General features: G+C 45.6%; 1 protein-coding gene across 1 annotated transcript in view; it reads left to right on the top strand.

Moving 5' to 3' along the window:
* The window catches only part of LOC138489651 (maestro heat-like repeat-containing protein family member 1), a 176,363-nt gene that overhangs the window by 74,676 nt on the left and 78,126 nt on the right, over positions 1-23,561 (top strand). Inside the window, exon 7 of the mRNA XM_069617324.1 lies at positions 8,682-8,801. Within this exon, the coding sequence (XP_069473425.1) occupies positions 8,682-8,801 (120 nt within the window). The remainder of the gene's footprint in view (positions 1-8,681; positions 8,802-23,561) is intronic.

The following is a 23,561-nucleotide window of genomic DNA, read 5'->3' as shown; positions in this document are numbered from 1 at the left end:
CGAAACGGTTTCTATTACAAATACAAGTATAGGAACAGTAAAACTTAATTTAAAAAGAGTAGAGCATCACCGCTCCCACCCACTTAGACCAATGGAGGTAGTAGCGTTCACAGGTAAGCAGCTGGCAACGGGTGCTGGACCCGGAAGGCGAGCAGTGGCTAACGAAGGAAAGCTATGGGCAGGCTACTGGGTGGTAAGTGAAAAATGGAAGGGAAAGGCACTGTGATTCGAATGGAGGTGGGTGGGTCGGGACAGGTCGAGGCAGCATTTGAAATGTGGAGTTTGTAGGAGAACCCTTTGAGGTGAGAGACAGGATGACAGTTGTTCTGTCCCCCAGGGGATGCCGCTCTGAAATAAGGAGTGGCATGAAAAGGGCAGCCTTATTTTGGAGTGAAATCTGGCACGCGACTAACAGACATAGAACCAACATTTACTGATGCTGGAAAAGCATTTCACCGGGTCAGGTCAGACTTGCTTTAGGGAGCAATGTGTACAATGCACTTCGAGGCAGCAATGTGTACAATGCACATTGAGGCAGAATATGACTATTTTAAGTGCCTCTCAATGAATAAAAACACCAATCACAATGAATCCAAATCTGAGGAATTGTCCACTAGTTGTCCACTAGTTGGACACTTGACACTTGTGCCTACTGTTATTCCTGATATTTGCCCTGTACCTAGAGGCCCCGGCATATTTGATTAAACCAGACATTGAAATTCATCAATATTTACCCGGCTCCGCAGAAGAAATGATGACTAAAAAATGGCATTTATCCTCATTATGTCTTTATTTTATTTGTTTAATGAATACAAACAACACTACAACAGTAACAAGGGTGCTAACAATTTGGTGACCTATCATGGTAATATCTATTCAGGCGGGCCGGTGAGTAATACATCTGATGTAGATATTTAAAGTGTATCAGGCGGAACTGATAACTGATTGATATAGTTCTGGTTTGTGAGCACACTATGACCCACTGTTCCATTGTTAGTGCCTTCCCCAGAGCGTCTTCCCACTTGTCCCTATAGGGCCCTGTAGGGGCTGGCCTATTTACTCTGATAATTTTTCTAGGGAGGAGACCAGCTTGCCCATGGTAGCGAGAGAGGTGATGTACTGCATTATGGGAGAGACAGGAGGGGCACTTGAAAAATCCGGCCACTTGGATCTGATCTCCTGGCAGAGCCGGTAGTATAAGAGCACAGTGGCAGAGTCCACTCGCCCGGAACCTTCAACTCTGACAATGAGACAAACTTGCAGTCAGGTGCCACGTCGCCCAAGAGGTGAACATTTAGTTTAACAAAAAGTTGTTGAAAAATCTTCTTGTGGGTGAGTGGGATACCTCTGATACAGTATATGGCCATATAGGGAGAGAACCATTGGTTCAGCTCCACCAGGCAGGCTAGGTGACCACAGGCTTGAAGTGTTACTGCCAGAGGATGTTCCTCAGATCTTGGCAATCCCTCCGGAGTCCCCCACAGCAGCCCACTGACATCATTGGGAAGTAGCGTTTCCTTCTCAATAAGGGTATGCAGTAGATCAGTTGCAGGGGACCACCAGAGTATTGAAGTTGGGCTACCAGGAAATACAAAATATGTCAGAGAGGTCGAAACCCCCCTGTGAATAAGGGCGACACATTGTGTCCAGTGATATATGAACCTGGCTGCCAGCCCAGATAAGCCTATTCATCAGACCCTTAAGTCGTATGCAGAACGCCTAAGGGGGCCAAATCGGGACGGTATTATATACACAAATTTCGGTAAGATCAACATCTTAGTGTCAGGTACTGTCAGGTTGGAGCGACATATTCTTTACATACAGTATCATATACTCATTTACATTGGGTCGGGGGAGACACATATTTAGTATAGAAAGGTTTTGGGAAGTTATTATGGGTTATATTTTTAAACAGCCAATTTTGCCCTTAACCTTCATTGCAATCTATGGAAAATGCCCCAAGCCAAGATGGAGGTTCTCAGTCTAAATTCTAATTGGCTGGAGATTGTTTATAGGGAGGACAATGAACATTCTAAACTGCCTTTCATCGTCCTTGCCCAGCTGAGAGGTCGTGTGCCTTGCAGCTCCTGCTTAACTTGTTCAAGGGTGACAGGTTTCAAGCAGTTGAGCGGAATATCTGAAAGTATAACAGGAATCGTGTATGGAGTTTGGTGGAGACACAGGACAGGAGTTAGAAATTTCCAATTTTCTGAGAAAAGAAGTTTTCAAGTCTCAATCACAAGATAAGTGACTTTCCATTTTTGATGAACTTTGTAAAAATGTCATATTAATTTAAAGGAATTGAAATCGCAAATCTGTATCTAAAAAATTGAAGCGCGTACGTTTGTTTTCATCTCTAGGTGTCATTTCAAACTAGCGCGTGAGTTTTTTCCCGTTACTTTGAGTCCGCGCGTGTGTCTCTGCGCGTGAGAGTGAAGCGCGAGCGTGAATTTTGGACTCGCGTTTACTGTTCACATACGCGAGGGTTTTTTCTACGTGATAAAATAAAAGCGCGTGTGCTTTTTCTCGCGATTTGGTTTTTGCGCGTATGCATATTTTTTCGTGGGTTGGACTTTAGCGCGAGTGAGTTTTTATCGCGTCTTGGACTTTAGCGCGTGTGCGTTTTACCCGCGATTTGGATTTTCAGCGCGTGTGCGTATTTCCCACGACTTGGAGAAAAGCGCGTGTGTTTTTTCCCGCGGTTTGGATTTTCAGCGCGTGTGTGTATTTCCCGCGACTTGGAGTAAAGCGCGTGTGTTTATTCCCGCGGTTTGGATTTTCAGCGCGTGTGCGTATTTCCCGCGACTTGGATTAAAGCGCGTTTGTTTTATCCCGCGGTTTGGATTTTCAGCGCGTTTGCGTTTTACCCGCGGTTTGGATTTTAGAGCGTGTGCTGGCTTTCCACGTGAAGATTTCATCGCAAGTTTAAAATTCGTTCCTGAGTAAAAGACACTATACAAAGAAAATATAAAAACAAATACAAGAACTTAAAAGAACTTCCTTAAACTTATTTGAAGAACTTTAGACCTTGTTCAAGAATCTTAGGGTTGAGCAGACGAACTACAAAGTTAAAAATTACATTCATGGACCTACTGAGAAGGCTGAATGATCTATAAGATTCTGTTCCACAAGTAAGGAAGTCTTGTCTGCTTATCACTTCTCTGGGCATACTGAAGAGAAGTACCAGGTATGGTTTTTGACTATTTTGGTAAAGGATATAGAGTTTAAGGTTAGTATAGTAACCCATTGAGTAATGAGGTGTATTGCATGTTTATGTTTTAACTACAGGTGAAGAACCAGCGAGTTGATAGCTTCCAGCCTGGTGTTTGTTTCTTTGTCCCTTCCCCCTTTCCCCTGAAAGTGAGGTAAACTGAGCAGTTATATATATGTCAGCTCAGAGTGCCACATTTTGGGTGGATTGTCGGGGGTTCAGCAGCTTCTGTAGACACCAGGTTCTCAGCATGACACTTAGCCAGCGAGATCCTGGCGGCCTGATAGATAGGGAGGTGGATCCAGGCTTCAGCACTGTGCTCCATGCGCTCCAAGGCGTCCATATAGTTATCTTTGTACAGCGAGCCCGGGGATGTGGAAACTTTTATACCCAAGTACCGAATGCCTTGCGGGCGCCAGCCAAAGGCTTCACCAATGTCCTTCCGGGCAACGCAGGTGGTCAGCGGAAGGACCTCAGATTTTGTCCAATTGATCCGTAGGCCTGAGAGTTCGCCAAAGTTGGTGATCTCTTCCACCTTAGGTTGCAGATTCTTTATGGGGTGTTTGACGGATATGATATGATATGATAGGTTATTTATAACACGCTTAATACCCAGAGGTTTCCAAGAACGAACTCGGGGATCGGACCTTTGTTACTCTGTGTCATCTTGCCTCCAAGGCGAGCATGTTACCCCTGAGCTATCCTCCCAAGACAACAAATCATCCACGTAGAGGGAGACAACAGAGCTGTACGAGTGGATTCTCACCTCCCTGTGTGTGTGGTACTCCCTCAGCGTGCAAGCCAGTGGTTAAATTGCCAGGGGCGAACAGTATGGGGGAGAAGGGGCAACCCTGATGGGTGCCGCATGAGGGGTAGATTGCCTCCAATTGCATGCGATTGGTGTGCACCAAAGCCTTGGGGGCAGTGTAAAGGAGACGTGTCCCCTGTATCAAGGCGTTGCCCAGGCCTGTACGTCAGAGGACCTCAAAGAGGAACAGCCACTCCACTGAGTCAAACTCCTTTTTGGCATCCAGCGTGGCAACTACTATCGGGATCGCTAGGTTCACATTATGCATTAGCATAAACAGTCTGTGAAGGTTATTTTGAGTGGAACGTACTGGAATGAAACCGGCCTGGTCTGGGAGGACTTGGCTGGGCATATGTGGGAGAACCCATTGGCTAGAAGTTGTTGCCAGGATGTTATTTTCGTTATTGATCAGGGAAAGGAGCCTATAGGAGGAGCGCTTATGGGGGTCTTTTTCGGGTTTCAACAAGCCTGTCACCAGGGCTGTCATAGTGAACTCAGGGAGTGTCCCAGAGCAACGGGCCACCCCATACATTTCTCCTAGCCGGGGAATTAATAAGTTAGGGTATGCTTTGTATAGTTCGGCCGTGATCCCCTCAGTGCCTGGGGCCTTACCATTAGGGAGCGAACAAATCACTTTAAGGAACTCATCCGATGGAGGGTCGTTCAACTGTGCACCCTGTGCTGGGTCTAGCCACCCCAGTGCGATTCTGTCCAAGTATTGTGTAGTTGAATCGTGGCCTGTGGCGGATTGGGAGGTATATGGCAGGTCATAGAATTCATAGAAGGCCTCGTTGAGTTTTACGCTGTCTCTGGTGAGCAGCCGCCACTGCCCTTCATTTCTACTATAGTATCTAGTTGTCATTCCTGTTTTTTTGTCCAGGCTAGCATCTTCCTCGGGCGGTCACCCTCGCCATATGCAGCCATTGCTATGGGATCTCCCAGGAAGCGTTCCTCCCTTTCCATCAGTTCACCCATCTCCACACGTTTTCCCGCAGCCGTGTCTGTGTATCCCGGGAGTCTTGGAGGACCTGTGCGTGTCCATTTGTTTAATATCACGTTCCGTAGTGGAGATGGACCTGCGGATACTTTTCAAAACCCCCCTTTCTTCAGACATGCTGCATCCCCGGAGGTATACCTTAAATGTTTCCCACACCACCCTAGGATCGGGGACTGAACCCACATTTATTTGGAAGAAGGTTGAGATATCTTGTCTAATCTCGTCTCGGAAGACAGTATCCTCGAGGGCGTAGGACGTAAACCGGCACCTGAGCTGTTTGGGAGAATGGCTGGGTCCGGCCAAATGCATCTCTAGGTAAGCGGGCCATATTAATTGAAATCCATGTCACCCTATGTTGATTTATTATCAATATAAATGTTTGTATTATAACAGAACTACAAACAATACCACAAACTACAAGTGCTCTGGAATACTGTTTACACTGTAAACACCCTGATATAGTGTGCTTTGTCCAGAAAGAAACACAAATGTCCAGCAAATAAAAAGCTTGTTAATGTTTTTGTACTCCTCTTTGCCACTGTGAAATTGTGCTGTTGTTCCTATTTACAAAATGTCCACCATAACCTTCTCATTGAGATAGTCAAAGACGTTGGTGTCTGTCCGGTCCAGACTTTTCTTGTCCGCGGGAGCTGCTGAACCCCACAGATCCTCAAGACTGTTTGATCAAAAACTGTGTAAATTACCAGCTGAAGAACTAACACTCCCAAGGGAAAGGGGAAGTGGAGAAAATAAAAAACAACAGACTCCAACTTCTGAATGGCTGCAAATAGGCAGAAGGGAAGGAAAAAGGTTGATCAGAAAACAGCATATCCTTCAAAGTCTATTATCCAAAACTACTTCATAGGATCAGTACCTGTTAACGATGTTAGGGTATCCTGCAATTAGACTTGGATTCTTTTGAACTGAAGTTAAGTTCCAAATTGCAGAAAAATACCTTATCCTCTCAAAAGGTGACTACATGACATTCCAACTCCATCATGTTCCTGTCTTGCATGTAAGTGAAAGCACAGCCAGCAAAACCCAGATCTCAACTCATGAATAAACAGATCAACACCTGGAATCAACCCTGGATATAGCGTCTTTCACTTCCCTTTGAAAGTATTGCAGCAAAGTTCTTAAAGTATCAATTAACCCTGTTGCTCTTGCACTGACTTTCTTTCTGTTAAAAACATGCAGGTAAGAATATCCTCTTTCATTCACATTTTTTTAACCACACATTTCCACACTTTTGTAAGCCAGCATGTCTTCTACTTGCAAGGATTCTTTGCATGCAGCTCAAATGTCAGGCTCAGTATTCATTCAACATGTATTTTACAGAATGTCTTTCTTAGTAAGTAGAGTTGATGTCCAGCAAACTAACACTTGACAATGTATTTAAGAAGTAAACTCTCTGCAGCAACCTAAATACTTAACTCACTAGATGCCTAATGAAGATAAGAAACTTGATGGAAAGGTAATCCTCTTTCCACTTGAAACAAACGCTGCGCTCCCACCGGTTTAACAGCATTGCCTGTCCCACGCAGTCCTTGATCAACTGGAAAGCAGATTTCAAGGATCTCGTTGTCAAATCTTCTCATAAAAACTTCAAATTGGGCCTAAAACCAGGAGCTTAACAAAAGCAGGACCTTCCTGCTAGGGAATGAAAAATGAAAGGCAGTTTAGAATGTTAGTGCTGCCCTGAGGCCCTTCACTCCACCAATCAGTGAGCAGCTTCACTTACTCCATGATGACTTGGGAAACTCTCACTCTGTAAAATGGACGTTAAGTACAACAACCAATTATGAATTCCCTTCCCACAATTAACCAATACTTTTACCTAACCCAAACATACCACCTATCTTACTTTTCACATACATACAGACCTGACAGTGTCCAGGTTGGCCTAGTCTAAATGTGTGCATGGGATCTTCGCTCCTTTAGGGAGGGTGAAAAATAGCAGCCATCAATATCAGGAAGAACAGGCCCAACATGAATGCACATAGGACCACAGCAGAAGTTACAGCCATACCAGTAGTGGGGTAAACACCTAGGGGTTAACACAGGCCAACACATTAGTTCCCAACGGATCCAGGAATGTGAAGAATGGGTTCATAAGATAATGAAAATGTGGTCTCATTAGACAGTGGGGACAGATGGAGTGAAGAAATAGTGATACACAAGACATTGAATGAGATTTAGTCCACCCCAGATGCGAGGGGGTTTGGGATTGGATAATAAAGCTGTGAAGGGCTGTGGAGGGAAAAATACTAAATTAAGTCTTGCAAGACACTGTCAGTACAAGTACGTTGAGGACATGTATAGAGGTCTTGGGGAAACAGGTTTGTGTGATAAAGATAGATCTGCAATATATGTGATAGGTGAGATTGCAGCGTGTACTTTCATGAGCATCGGTTGTGTGAGGTGGGGTGAGTGGTCACCAGTGGATTGCCGATGAGGTTGTGTGGGTTGATTTTTGTTTATAATAATTTAAGGGGATTGGGTGGGGGGTTGTGCAGGGTTAGGATTGGGTGGGGGTTGCAGGGGTTTCCCCCGCATATATGTCCTAATTGACCTTTTAAATTCAGTAAATTGTCAATTGGGTCAATTGTGAAAAGGTCAAATGTGAAATGGTCCATTTGTATACAACATAGAAACCTCCTCTGTAGTACTCTCACCATCTCTCTCGCAAAGAAAAATCCTTCTTCACATTGAAAGCTCAGTTTGTTTGCTCCTGCCTTTTGCATAATATCAATGGTCAACAGCTGGTTTTTCAGGTGGGATCTCCTGCAGAGACTGTGTTCTTTGTTCCTCCAAAATGGATCTCAGGCACATAGAAGATACGTATTTCCCATTGGTAAACGTCATGAATAAGCTTCAACTATCACCCAGGCAAAGTTGGCCTTCAGTTGGTCTTGTTCTGACCTGTAATGCTCCATACATTGCGCTAAAATAACTTTATGCAGGCCATCGCAAATAACGCTATTGATATGTGTTCATTATCTAGGTATTGCCTCAATACCTCCATGAAGAAGGTGTCTTTAGCCCTCCAGAACTCTACTTGAGATTCCTTTTATGTACAGCAAATCATAAATGCTCCAGCACACGTCTGAATGAAGAGCCAAAATGGCTGCTGCTCCCTACCAAGCCTAGGGACCTTCCCTAAAGTCAAAGTTAATTTGATAAACTGGCTTAACTAATGCTTCGTAATAGAGGGAATCCACTTACAAATGCTTGGTACCAAACACTAACTGCACTATGGCATATTGCTTGGCAAACTGCCACCATACAGTCACTCTGAGGGCCCTGATATTTACTTTTATGCACCACTAGGACGCACAAAGGGTGTTTCATGAGAGCAGACTTAAATGTCACGTGTAGTCCATTCAACCAGAGTTCGTGACATTTGAAAAATCACATGAGGGGTCACTTAGTAGATGGAAATCCATCCCACAGTGCTTACTCTAAAGGACCAATTGCACGTTATGTGACCAGGAAAGTTAACAGCTCAGATACATAATGTTTGCGTAAGGATTAAGGCTTCACCGCTTCACCTCTGTGGCTTTATCCTGATGCAGAGCCCTTTCTTTATCGATTCAAGAATAGATAAAGGCTTCTTGGGTATTTCTGTTTTTTAGTGATTTGTTTATACATTCTCTCCATTCCAGGAAGTAAACCCACAACTAGTTCAAAAGCCCAAGGGATTGCTCCCAATGTCCCTGATGTCTTGTTGAAAGATCATCCGCTCAGGAGGAATAGCTTGCAGGTTCCTCCTCCTTATCTGAAAGGTATGTGAATGCTGTCCCTACTTTGCTTTTCCAAGTCCTCTTAGTATCTGTCCTTTCTCATTCATATTGTGGGTGCCATTTGGCCAGGGTTATCACCGGCCTCCTCAATAACCCTATTTCAGCGTTTTCTTGAGTTCTTCATTAACATGTAAACAATTGGTATCTGGTTAAAGTGGATGAAATTATGTATTTTGGTACAGTGTGCATGCTTATAGGCTTCAGTATAGTTATTTTATACTGAGACATTGTTAGTGCCCTCAAACAACCGGAGATCTATAAGAGCTACATCAGAATGTTACACCACAGAGGGCAGAGCAAGGGGAATAGCCACATTCTTAAAGGTTTGCTAAGGAGTAAGTGGTTGGCTCTGGACCACATAATGAGAGTGTCAGCATCAATATCTAGGTTCCCAATACCTATAATTTTCCAAGGTATTTAGGAGTAGAGCGGATACGGAATGTATAATATGAGTAGGAACATAGTGGAATACTTTCCTAATTCAGAACAGGGTACCAAGAGCAGAGAAGGACTTGCAAATTATACTGAGACAATTCATATGGACCTACTGCAGACGTGGAAATGTCGCCATAGGATGGGAAATGTAAGATGCATTCTTCTGTCTCAAGATCAAATCTGTGCTGAGTGCTTTGCGAAATTTTGAGCCATCTAATATGCTATGCAAGGCTGTACAGATAAATAGAATTACTGTAGGCCAAACAGGCAGAACTATTGGCTAATACAAGATACAATACTCTAAATGTTAGCTGTCACTCTTGTGTGTAGCAGACATCTTCTTTTTGTTAATGCCCCTAAATCTTTACATTCCCACAAATCTTGGAGACTAAAAATAATTCAGAAATCTCAAACAACACCAGAAAACAAAAGCTATGACAGTGAGTTTTGGGAATATGCAGAGGAAAAATAGGGGAAACACATGACCAAGAGACTCTAGTGCTTACCATGTGTTGTTCAATTTTGAATGTAAATAGGCTCCTAAAAGCCAGCTACAAGAAATATTTCACCTTCCACTGCCAAATATTGCTTGATGAAATGGAGAGAAATTATGTTCCCCAATTCTTACACACCCGAACAATTCCTGGGCGAATGTTGCCTCTCATTACTGTATGCTCTTCCACATTGACTCAGTGTACTTGGTCTGTATTCCTAAGCAACCTTAGTGTATCAAGTGTCACAGTTGGCAAGTGGATGCTTTTAGGTGACCCCTGGCCATTGCAGTTGTCTTTTTGAGTGAAAGGGTCTATCCCCACATTTGCATTTTCTGCTGGGTGTTGTTGCAGACCCCTGCTCTTAATCATCAAGCCACAACTGTTCAAATGCTACCCTGCCTTATTCGTGTAAGTGTCTAGTGGCGTCCCCCACTTTGTAACCCTACCACATCACCTACATGTTTGTCATTCCAATCCCTCCAGTCTGGGTCACATCCACAATATGGAGCTTTGTTATGAAACCCAAATCCACTTTGTCTGAGTGCTAGGGTCCACACCCCTGGGTCATTGTTCACTTCTTACCTTCTCCTTGCTGGGGGGTCATTCCCACTAACTGCTTGTGCTAATGCTAATGTTGACAAAACCTCCAATGCCTTCCCTGGACCTGATGTTACTTCTCTGACTGGTTCTATGATGATTTTTTTAAAATGTCATTGCTCATTTGGAATGCGCCTATACACAAGTGTTTCAAGGCGCAGCAAGGCAGGACTGGGGGTGGGGTAGGAAGGAGGAAGTGGCAATACTAATAGGCCTTGCGACATCCAGGTCGTGCAAGTGCAGTAGCGATAAGTGCATGGAGGAAGGGAGGTGGGAAAGTGCAGCAATTGGTTGGCAGGGCCTATGAGAAGGAAAGTGCCCGGGTGGCTAGGTGGACTGGGCCAGGGGGGAGAAGAGAGAGAAGGGGGTCCACAAGTAAGTGCAATTAAGGGGCTGGAAGGCTTCAAGGGTGCAAGCCAACCAGCTAAATGTAGGTGGAGGGCCCGTGAGTGCAAACGCAGGATGAGGGTTGGGGGGTGCAGGGACGGGGGAGTAAGTGCAGGGGTAGATTGGGTAGGGGAGGGCCTGGCACCTTGGAATACTCTGAATGAACCAAGCCACCAGTCTCAGGCAGAGGGGACATTAGCAGGGGAGGGGTAGGGGGAAGGAAGAGGAGAAAATGAAGGTCTTGAGGAACATCTGGATCTTAAGGAAATCCGGCTCAAGTCTGAGAGGGGCAGGGAGGCCATTCCAGAGGGAGGCACCTGCGGAAGAGAGAGATCTACCCCCCACTCTCTGCTTCGAAACACATCTGATTTGCAGAGAGTTAGAGCTAGATGAGCGAAGGGTTCTAGTGGTGAGGTATTTAGGAAGAGAGAGTTGGATATAGAGTGGCTCCAGACCCCAGAAGGCTTTGTGGATGATGCAGAGGGTCATGAATTTGATCCTTGCAGCAACCAGGAGCCAGTGGAGAGATTTAAGGGCTGGAGAGATGCGGTGCCTGTGTCGAAATCGAAATAATATTATACCTCCTATCGCATTGTTTGAATGTATGTTGGCCTACGCCAAGTTGTCTAAAAACATTGTGTAAATCGATTCCGCGGCAAGGTCTTGACCTTAATGTATTGTGTAAATCGCCATCTTGGATTTAGCTGCCATTTTAGGTTCTCTTGTAGTGTGGAAGTCACCCTGAACAACAAAATGGAGGCCAAATGACATTTCGAGTGGGATTCTGGCCGTTGTGACCTCCGCACACATGAATAAGTAATATGCCCGCAGGCCACTTGTTGGGGTCGCGAACTGAGACCTTGTCCTATCCCTGACCTATGTGTAAATGAACAACTGTATCAGCGGAACTGATCAAAATGCATACATTATGGGATTGAACCGGCAACGAACTCTAGGCCTGGTTCTAAGAATGGTTAACCCGCGAGGGGGTTGGCCAGAGCTGGATAAAAAGTATAAAAACCTGAGTATCCCAATGTACGGTCTCTCACACTAACACGGCGAACTACCGTTGATAGTTCGTTCTGTTACTCTGAGGGCCGAATAGCTATCCGTTTGTCAATTGACTTTTGGTAATTGTTGTATCTTTTGAATAAAGCGCTTTTGTATGTTCTTTGTAACCTGTGTTGGTGTGTTTCCTTTGGGCTTCCCGGCCTCATATCAATTTCTCTGTTTCCACACCTGGGCTTGAGGCCAAGGATAAGTCTTGCAGTCCTTGCATTTCTGGGGGACAGTGAGGAAAGGGAGAATGCCTCTTAGGAGTTGCAGCTGAAAGTGGGCCTCGTTGGCTATGCCCATGATGTGAGGGGAGAAGGAGAGGGAGGACTCGAAGATGGCACCAAGGTTTTTTGCTTCACATGAGGATGAGGAGGCCCAAGGAGGGTGGCCAGAGTGTGGGAGGGAAGGGGGAGTCAGGGCTCCCAATAAGACAGATTTTGGTCTTACTGATGGGCTAGGGGGACCAGGTAGATATTGAAGAGCCAGTCTGAGAGGCTAGAGCCCTGAGGGACACCAGAGGTGTAGAGTGAGATGACGGAGGGAGAGGAAAGGGCCCACTTGAACCTGAGAGGGCGGGTCAGAGAGAAAAGAGGTCAACCAGTCCAGAGCCAGGTTCGTGACCGCAAGGGTGTCACATAGCTGCTTTATAAGGGTGGCATGATTGACCGTATCAAATGCAGAGGAGAGGTCAAGAAGGATGAGAACAAAAGGAGAGCTGGAATCGAGATTAGTGAGCAAGTCTTTACAGGTGTTCGGGAGACGAGCTCTAATGCCAGACTGGTGGTTGTGGAGGCAATCATTAGATTCAATTTGGTGGGCAAGCCAGGAGATGGCCAGCTTCCCCAAGAGTTTGCCCAAGAAGGAGGTAGTGGAAATAGGGCGGTAATTAGCCACACAGGAATGATCAGCTGATGTTTCTTTGAGGAGAGGGTGCACAAGGGAGTGCTTGAGGAGTGCGGGGAAAGATTAAGGGGCAAAGGAGTGATTGCAGATTTCGCCCAAGACTGGGCCATGGGAGACAATGCTGTCCTTGAAAGTTCTGGAGGAGCATGTGAACACCTGTTTGGAGAAGACCTTCATAGAGCAGACTTGTCTAGAAACCTCATCAGGAGTTATTGGAGAAAAAGAGGGGAATAGAAGTGGGGGTATAGGAGGACCAAGGGAGGCCTGGAAGAAGGAGAGGGAGAAGGATGTGAAGTAGAGGTGAGTGAGGAGAGGATGTCCTGAGTTTTGGCAACTAAGTTAGAGGCTATAGAAGTGCAGAGTGCCTGGAAGGGCAGAGGAGAAGTGGAGACTGCAGTAGTGCTGGTGAGTTCCTTGCAGACTATGAAAAGTTCAGCCATGTTGTTTGTTGCCGTGGAGATTCGGGCTTGATTATAGGCCCTCTTCTTAGAGCAGATGGAAAGTCTGTGTTGCTTTTGGAGCAGGCGGCAGGCCAGTTTGTCAGAGCATGAGCTCGAAACCTGCCACTTCCCCTCAGCAACTCTGCACTTTTATTTCAGAGTGGCCAGATTGGAAACATAACAGGAATTGCACTTGGACGCAGCCTTCAAGCAGATCCTCATGGCAGGGTCAAGGATATCCCGAGTGTTTGAGATAGCTGAAGGATAGAAAGTGTTGAGTTAGGATGAAAGTCAGTGTAAGGAGTAGGGGGAGAGTAAAGGTGGTAGCAAAAGCAGAAGTTGACACTCACTTTATCGGTCGAATGAAAGAAGAGGCTGGCAGTGCAGGGGAAGGCTTTGCCAGGGACCGACCAGTTAGGTCAAGGTGAGAGTAAAGGAGGGCATGATCAGACCAGGAGAGGGGAGTAACAGGAGGGTTGGAGATGGGGAGGTCTGAGGAGATGAGAGCATCCAAAGTGTGTCTGGCAGAGTGTGTCGGACCAGAGGGAAGAATGGAGAGTGAACGAGAATCACAGAGGTTGCGGAAAGCCCCAGAGGCTGCATTGAGAGAATCAAGGTGAATTTTGGAATCTCCAAGGAAGAGGCGTTTGGAGGAGGAGGATACAAGAGCAGAGGTGAGGTCAGCCCATTCGGAGATGAAGTGGGAGACCTAGCCAGGGGGTCTGTAGATGGTGGCCAGAGTCAGAAAGAGGCAAGGGGAGAATGCAAGCTGCCGACAAGGGATTCAAAAGAGGAATAAGACTGAGTGGGTAGGAGGGTGTTACGATTTCACTGACATATTGAGGAGGTTACGATATTAAGGAAATATTTGATAAGAATAGGGCTAAGGGGATTGCGCTCAAACCTTGCTGTCATGGCAATATTGTATATTCCCAAAAACAAAAGGTATGTTCCATCTTATAGACCCACATTCCTCAATGGTGATTATAAAATGTAATTTAAAATCCTTTCTGCCTGGCTTCCTCAACCATGAACAGGGACGTCATTTAGGGATCGCCAGAGGTCGCACCTGCAACCCACTGAGGTCTCCCTTGCTACCCCTGTGGTCTTCCTTGCTAACCCTAAAAAAAGAAAAGTAAAACAAATGTTTTTTTTTAATTGAGGCTCCTGGGCTGTGGCCAGCAACATGTGGTTCTGTGTTTCTTGAGTCGCTCACTTTCTGATGGCTATAGCTTGTAAGAGAGCTCAGTGGTTTGAGAGCTCACTGCTGCAATGTGTTTGTGTGTGCAGGTTGCAGGTTCGGCTCTCACCAAGGTCAACTGAGCCTTTCATCCTGCTGAGGTTGATAAATGAGCACCAACACAGGTTGGGTGATATTGTATGTATATTTGTTCTATATGAAGCGCTTACACGTAAGTGCTATATGATAACATCATTATCGTTTGGCCTTGGACGTTTGCTTGCATTCACCGTAATTTGGTAACGGGCCTATACGTGCTGATATTAACGATACATATGGTGATCCATTCTTGTATGAAATGTATATCACTTTACAGTGATATTGTAACCATATTTTTCGTAGTGTACTCAGAAACCATGCTATGTGATGTCACTCCCTCTTTGTCAAGGGGTGAAAGGTCGTGTTTCATCACTTCCCATGATGTGACTTCGGGGTGGGGTCAAATGACATCACTTTCTATGATGTCATCAGAGGTCAAGGGTCGTATGATGTCACTTCCACTACCCCTGGCCTTTTGGTGAAATTACGTCCCAGAGGGACCTCACTTTCGACAGGGCCTTCACAACAAAATATACAAATGAGGTTTCCATTCTTACCCATACCACCTCATACTTCAGATGCCAGCTGGCCTTGATATTTTCATCTGGGGTCCATGGACAATATTTCCTGTGCCACCCACAGAAGAGGCTGCACAGGAAAAACAGCCCACAGAAGACCACACCCATGCAAATAGGAAGAAGCCAGTGGCCGAAGTGTATGAAAAGAAGTAGTGGAACTATATTGTCTGCTGTCGTGCCCCACAACCCACAAACCTCATCACTACGCCCCCTTCCACGCACAATACAAACCTACAAATTAATGCGCCTGCTGTTTAAGAGAACATTCAGTGCACTGCACTGAAGTGCAAGTTTCAACTGCTTCCTACACTTTTATTTTAAAACAAAACCATTCAGAAGCGGTTTCTATTAAAAATAAAAGTATAGGAACAGTAAAACTTAATTTAAAAAAAGTAGAGCATCACCGCTCCCACCCACTTAGACCAATGGATGTAGTAGCGTTCACAGGTAAGCAGCTGGCAACGGGTGGTGGACCCGGAAGGTGAGCAGCGGGTAAAGAAGGAAAGCTATGGGCAGGGTACTGGGTGGTAAATGAAAAATGGAAAGGCAAGGCACTGGGATTCCAGTGGAGGTGGGTGGGTCGGCACAGGTCGAGGCAGCTTTTGAAATGTGGAGTTTGTAGGAGAACCCCTTGAGGCGAGAGACAGGATGACAATTTTTCTGTCCCCAGGGGAGGCCGCTCTGAAATAAGGAGTGGCATGAAAAGGGCAGCCTTATTTTGGAGTGAACTCTGGCACGTGACTAACAGACATAGAACCAACATTTTCTGATGCTGGAAAAGCATTTCACCGGGTCAGGTCAGACTTGCTTTAGGGAGCAATGTGTACAATGCACTCCGAGGCAGCAATGTGTACAATGCACATTGAGGCAGAATATGACTATTTTAAGTGCCTCTCAATGAATAAAAACACCAATCACAATGAATCCAGATCTGAGGAATTGTCCACTAGTTGGACACGTGACAGTTGTGCCTATTGTTATTCCTGATATTTGCCCTGTACCTAGAGGCCCCGCACATTTGATTAAACTAGCCCTTGAAATTCTTCAGTATTTACCAGGCTCCCCAGAAGAAATGATGACTAAAAAATGGCATTTATCCTTATGATGTCTTTATTTTATTTTTTTAATGAATACAAACAACACTACAACAGTAACAAGGGTGCTAACAATTTGGTGACCTATCATGGTAATATCTATTCAGGCGGGCCGGTGAGTAATACATGTGATGTAGATATTCAAAGTGTTTCAGCCGGAACTGATTATTGATTGATATAGTTCTGGTTTGTGAGCCCACTATGACCCACTGTTCCATTGTTAGTGCCTTACCCAGAGCGTCTTCCCACTTGTCCCTATAGGGCCCTGTAGGGGTGGGCCTATTTATTCTGATAATTTTTCTGGGGAGGAGACCAGCTTGCCCATGGTAGGGAGAGAGGTGATGTACTGCATTATGGGAGAGACAGGAGGGGCACTTGAAAAATCCAGCCACTTGGATCTGATCACCTGGCAGAGCCGGTAGTCTAAGAGTACAGTGACAGGAGTCTACTCGCCCCGGAACCTTCAACTCTGACAATGAGACAAACTTGCAGTCAGGTGCCACGTCCCCCAAGAGGTGAACATTTAGTTTAACAAAAAGTTGTTGAAAAATCTTCTCGTGGGTGAGTTGGATACCTCTGATACAGTATATGGCCATATGGGGGAGAACCATTGGTTCAGCTCCACCAGGCGGGCTAGGTGATCCCAGGCTTTAAGTGTTACTGCCAGAGGTTGTACCTCAGATCTTGGCAATCCCTCTGGGGTCCCCCACAGTAGCCCCCTGACATCATTGGGAAGCAGCGTTTCCTTCTCAATAGGGGTATGCTGTAGATACGTTGCAAGCTACCACCACCAGTATTGAAGTTGGGGTACCAGGAAATCCAAAATATGTCAGAGAAGTCTAAACCCCCCTGTGAATAAGGGTGACACATTGTGTCCAGTGATATATGGACCTGGCTGCCAGCCCAGATAAGCCTATTCATCAGACCCTTAAGTCGTACGCAGAACGCCTAAGGGGGCCAAATCGGGATGGTATTATATACACAAATTTCTGTAAGATCAACATCTTAGCCAGCGAGATCCTGGCGGCCTGAGAGATAGGGAGGTGGATCCAGGTGTCAACACTGTGCGCCATGCGTTCCAAGGCATCCATATCGTTATCTTTGTACAGCGAGCCCGGAGTTGTGGAAACATTTATACCCAAGTACCGAATGCCTTGCTGGTGCCAGCCAAAGGCTTCACCAATGTCTTTCCGGGCAACGCAGGTGATCAACGGAAGGACCTCAGATTTTGTCCAATTGATCCGTAGGCCTGAGAGTTCGCCAAAGTTGGCGATCTCTTCCACCTTAGGTTGTAGATTCTTTATGGGGTGTTAGACGTACAATGATATGATAGGTTATTTATAACACACTTAATACCCAGAGGCTTCCAAGAACGGACCTGAAGATCAGACCTTTGTTGCTCTGTGTGATCTTGCCTCCAAGGTGAGCACGTTACCCAGGGGTTAAATTGCCAGGGGTGAACAGTATGTGGGAGAAGGGGCAACCCTGCTGGGTGCCGTGTGAGGGGTAGATTGCCTCCAATTGCATGTGATTGGTGTACACCAAAGCCTTGGGGGCAGTGTAAAGGATATGTGTCCCCTGTATAAAGGCGTTTCCCAGGCCTGTACGTCGGAGGACCTCAAAGAGGAATGCCCACTCCACCGCGTCAAACTCTTGGCATCCAGCGTGGCAACTACTATCGGGATCGCTGGGTTCACATTATGCATTAGCATAAACAGTCTGTGAAGGTTATTTTGAGTGGTGCGTACTGGAATGGGAGGACTAGGCTGGGCATATTTGGGAGAACCCATCGGCTAGAAGTTGTTGCCAGGATGTTATTTCCGTTATTGAACAGGGAAAGGGGCCTAAAGGAGGAGCGCTTACGGGGTCTTTTTTGGGTTTCAACAAGACTGTCACCAGGGCTGTCCTAGTGGACTCAGGGAGTGTCCTGGAGGACCGGGCCACCTCGTACATTTCTCATAGCCGGGGAATTAATAAGTCAGGGTATGCTTTGTATAGTTCGGCCGTGATCCCCTCAGTGCCCGGGGCCTTACCATTAGGGAGCGAACAAATCACTTTAAGGAATTCATCGGATGGAGGGTCATTCAACTGTGCACCCTGTGCTGGGTTTAGCCACCCCAGTGCGATTCTGTCCAAGTATTGTATAGTTGAATACGGGCCTGTGGCGGATTGGGAGGTATATAGCAGGTCACAGAATTCATAGAAGGCCTCGTTGAGTTTTACGCTGTCTCTGGTGAGCAGCCTGTCGCTGCCCTTCATTTCTACTATAGTAACTAGTTGTCGTTCCTGTTTTATTGTCCAGGCTAGCATCTTTCTCGGGCGGTCGCCCTCGCCATACGCACCCATTGCTATTGGATCTCCCAGGAAGCGTTCCTCCCTTTCCATCAGTTCCCCCATCTCCACACATTTTTCTGGCAGCCGTACCTGTATATCCCGGGAGTCTTGGAGGCCCTGTGGGTGTCCATTTGTTTAATATCACGTTCCGTAGTGGAGATGGAACTGCGGATACTTTTCAAAACCCCTCTTCCTTCAGACATGCTGCATCCCTGGAGGTATACCTTAAATGTTTCCCACACCACCCTAGGATCGGGGACTGAACCCACATTTATTTGGAAGAAGGTTGCGATATCTTGTTGAATCTCATCTCAGAAGACAGTATCCTCGAGGGCGTAGGACGTAAACCATCATCTGAGCTGTTTGGGAGAATGGCTGGGTTCGGCCAAATGCATCTGGGGAGCTGGGGAGCAGGTGTAAGTGGATCTAGGTCACCTGGCCTAAACCCCACCCACCTGGTGCCTGCCTTCCTGGTTGCCGCTCTTTTTCACCACTTAGCAAGCCCCGTCCACCTGGTGCCTTCCTGGTTGCCGCTCCTTTTCACCACTTAGCAAGCCCAGCCCCCTGTTGCCTTCCTGGTTGACGCTCTTTTCCCTACTTAAGGAGCCCTCCATCCTCTTTTCCTTTGCAGCTGGGGAGCAGGTATAAGTGGATCTAGGTCACCTGGCCTAAGCCCCGCCCACCTGGTATCTTCCTGGTTGGCACACTTTTTCACCACTTAGCAAGCCCCGCCCACCTGGTGCCTTCCTGCTTGCCACTCCTTTTCACCACTTAAGGAGCCCTCCAGCCTCTTTTCCTTTGCAGCTGGGGAGCAGGTGTAAGTGGATCTAGGTCACCTGGCCTAAGCACCACCCACCTTCTTAGCCTTGCCTCTTCCTTCCTGCTGTTAACTCTTAGATCAAGGGTGTCTCTCGCCCAGAGGGCAGTCAAAGAACAGGGCAAATACTGTTTGAACCTGTTCAGACCAGGAGGATCCAGGGTCTGACCCCCTGCTAAGACAGCAGGTAAGCATGCACCAACATGTGTTTACACCCTCTGTCCCCAAAGGCCATCCCCACCCTCTCTGGTCCCCCATGTTGTTCCATTGTGCCCCCCCGCCCTTCCTGCACACAAGAATCTGTCCTGATACATTCTGGTTTCACCATCACTGTCTTGTGGCCAATGCTGGATTTTACTTTTATGGACTTCATTGATTCACGGTGCATCACCCTTTCTCAACTCTCATGCTGGACTTCGTTTGCATCTTGTACTCATGGTGGCTTTGAATCATGCTGTTCCCATCTTCATCTTGTATCCAGACTTGCAACATTCTGAGTTACTACTGACTTATGCAATTGTATTTGCTCTCCCCTCTTGCTTCTCCACTCTTTTTGAGTGCTTACTCTATGTTCCCTCCTCCCCTCCCATCTCCCTCTCTCCTCCTCTCCTCCCCTTACTTTCTTCTATGCACTTACTCTATCAGAATTGTCCCTGGACCTAGTATGATAGCAACCTCGATTGTCGCTCCCCCATCCCCTTACTGTTCCCCCCTGCCTCCAGCACTATCTGAATCGTTGTCAATCCTAGTACGATAGTCACTTGTTTTGTTCCTCCCCTACCCTTTCTGCTCCCCTCTCCCTCACCTTTTGTTTTCCTCCGTCTCTACCAGAAATGTCATCAGGCCTAGTACGGTAGTCGCCTGTCTGTTTCCATTTCCTTCCCACTCTCCCTCTCCCTTCCTTATCTATGTCTTAGCACTTGCACTATCTGAAATGTCGTCAGGCTGAGTACGATAGTTAATTTCACATCCTTACTGTTCATGGCCTGTAAGAATGTTGTTGTATTTTCCCTTGTTCCCTCCCTTGCCTTGAAGTGCTTTGAAACACACTGTGTATAGGCGCTATATAAATAAACTATCATATCATATCATATCACATCTCTAGGCAAGCAGGCCATATTAATTTAAATCCCTGGCACCCTATGTTCATTTATATAAATATTTGTATTATAACAGAACTTCAAACAATATCACAAACTACAAGTGCTCTGAAATACTGTTTACACTGTAAACACCCTGATATAGTGTGTTTTGTCCAGAAAGAAACACAAATGTCCAGCAAATAAACATCCTGGTTAATGTTTTTGCACTCCTCTTTGCCAATGTGAAATTGTGCTGTTGTTCCTATTTACAAAATGTCCACCATAACCTTCTCATTGAGATAGTCAAAACAGTTGGTGTCTGTCCGGTCCAGACTTTTCTTGTCGCGTTAGCTGCTGAACCCCACAGATCCTCAAGACTGTTTGATCAACAACTGTGCAAATTACCAGGTGAAGAACTAACACTCCCAAGGGAAAGGGGAAGTGGAGAAAATAAAAAACAACAGACTCCAACTTCTGAATGTCTGCGAATCTGCAGAAGGGAAGAAAAAAGGTTAATCTAAAAACAGCATAACCTTCAAACTCTATTATCCAAAACTACTTCATAGGATCAGTACCTGTTAACCCTCTTAGGGTATCCTGCAATTAGACTTGCATTCTTTTGAACGGAAGTTAAGTTCCAAATTGCAGAAAAATACCTTATCCTCTCAAAAGGTGACTACATGACATTCCGACTCCATCATGTTCCTGTCTTGCGTGTAAGTGAAAGCACAGCCAGCAAAAACAAGATCTCAATTCATGAATAAACAGATCAACACCTGGAACAACTTTGGACATAGGGTCTTTCACTTCCCTTTGAAAGTATTACAGCAGAGTATCAATTAACCCTGTTGCTCTTGCACTGACTTTCTTTCTTTTAAAAACGTGCAGGTAAGAATGTCCTCTTTCATTCCCAGTTTTTTAACCACACATTTCCACACTGTTGTAAGCCAGCATGTCTTCTACTTGCAAGGATTCTTTGCATGCAGCTCAAATGTCAGGCTCAGTATTCATTCAGCATGTGATTTACAGAATGTCTTTCTTAGTAAGTAGAGTTTATTTCCAGCAAACTAACAATAGACAATGTCTTTAAGAAGTAAACTCTCTGCAGCAACCTAAATACCTAACTCAATAGATACCTAATGAAGATGAGAAACTTGATGGAAAGGTAATCCTCTTTCCACTTGAAACAAACGCTGCGCTCCCACCAGATTAACAGCATTGCCTGTCCCACGTAGTTCTTGATCAACTGGAAAGCAGATTTCAAGGATCTCTCTGCCAAATCTTCTCATAAAAACTTTCAATTGGGCCTAAAACCAGGAACTTAACAAAAGCAGGACCTTCCTGCTAGGGAATGAACAATGAAAGGCAGTTTAGAATGTTAGTGCTGCCCTGAGGCCCTTCACTCCACCAATCAATGAGCAGCTTCACTTCCTTCCTCCCTGATGACTTGGGAAACTCTCACTCTGTAAAATGGAGGTTAAGTACAACAACCAATTATGAATTCCCTTCCCACAATTAACCAATACTTTTACATAACCCAGGCATACCACTTATCTTACTTCTCACATACATACAGACCTGACAGTTTCCAGGCTGGCCTAGTCTAAATGTGTGCATGGGATCTTTGCTCATTTAGGGAGTGTGAAAAATGGCAGTCATCAATATCAGGAAGAACAGGCCAAACATGAATGCACATAGGACCACGGCAGAGGTTACAGCTATACCACTAATGGGGTAAACACCTAGGGGTTAACACAGGCCAACACATTAGTTCCGAACGGATCCAGGAATGTGAGGAATGGGCTCATAAAATAATGAAAATGTGGTCACATTAGACAATGGGGACAGATGGAGTGATAAAATAGTGATACACAAGACCTTGAATGAGATTTAGTCATCCCGAGATACGAGGGGGTTTGGGATTGGATAATAAAGCTGAGCAGGGCTGTGGAGGGAAACATGCTAAATTAAGTCTTGCAAGACACTGTCAGTACAAGTACGTTGAGGACATCTATAGAGGTCTTGGGGAAACAGGTTTGTGTGATAAAGATAGATCTGCAATATATGTGATAGGTGAGATTGCAGCGTGTACTTTCATGAGCATCAGTTGTGTGAGGTGGGGTGAGTGGTCACCAGTGGATTGCCGATGAGGTTGTGTGGGTTGTGGGAATATTTTGTTTTGAATAGCTGAATGCTTGGATGAGAAGAGCTGTGTGTGACTGTGTTTGTGTGGTGATGCACATTGAGTGGGCTTAGCTGGGTGTGGTTGGGCATAGTTTTTAGCCCTTGATGCTCATCAGCTTTGCAGGCACTAGGAAGCAGACTTGTCTCTGGCCCCCTTTTACTCTATCTGCTCTTGTCCCCAATTGCCCTAAGCTATGGGCCATTGTGCTGTGATGGCCTTCAGGGGTGGTTCATGATTGCCTAGGCCGGTAGACTGTACTCTTAAGGGTTCACATGACACCCTACTTGCTTGTTGATTCTATGGTGGTAAGACACTCTGTTTGGGTCGTATGACCTTGCTGGTGTCACATAGGCTTAAAGTGAGAGGCAGGAGGTTAAGTCAAGTCTTCGTTAGGACTTTGTCACTTTTCTTTATCTGTGCAAGACCAAAGTCTCCCCATTTGTCCCAAAAAGGTTGTGCCATACAGCCATGGCTGTAGTTTTTTTTAAGAGCCGCACAAATGCAAATCATTGTACTTCCATAGTTGCATGAATCATTTCCCTGTTAACAGCTTCTGGGAAAGATGCATTATGCAAGAAACCGGTATTACCCGAATTGACCAATCACAATTTACCTTTTGACCCTCTGTCCAATTGACCTTTTAATTATATATATATCTATATATATATATATATATATATATATATATATATATAGTGGGTTGGTTTTGGTTCATAATAATTTAAGGGCATCGGGTGGGAGGTTGCGGGGGGTTTGGATTGGGTGTGAGTTCCGGGGGGTTTCCCCCCCACATATATGTCCTAATTGACCTTTCAAGTTCTGTCAATTGTCAATTCGGTCAATTGTGTAAAGGTCAGTTGTGAAACGGTCAATTCATATACAACCTAGAAACCTCCCCTGTAGTACTCTCACCATCTCTCTCGCAAAGAAAAATCCTTCTTCACATTAAAAGCTCAGTTTGTTTGCTCCTGCCCTTTGCATAATATCAACGGTCAACACCTGGTTTTCAGGTGGGATCTCCTAAAGAGACTGTGTTCTTTGTTCCTCCAAAATGGATCTCA

The sequence above is a fragment of the Ambystoma mexicanum genome, chromosome 9 (genome assembly GCF_040938575.1).
Source record: "Ambystoma mexicanum isolate Mex_15411 chromosome 9, UKY_AmexF1_1, whole genome shotgun sequence".
In the NCBI taxonomy this organism is placed as follows: Eukaryota; Metazoa; Chordata; class Amphibia; order Caudata; family Ambystomatidae; genus Ambystoma; species Ambystoma mexicanum.
The sequence above is the reverse complement of the archived record's forward strand: the minus strand, read 5'-3'. Positions and strand labels throughout refer to the sequence as shown.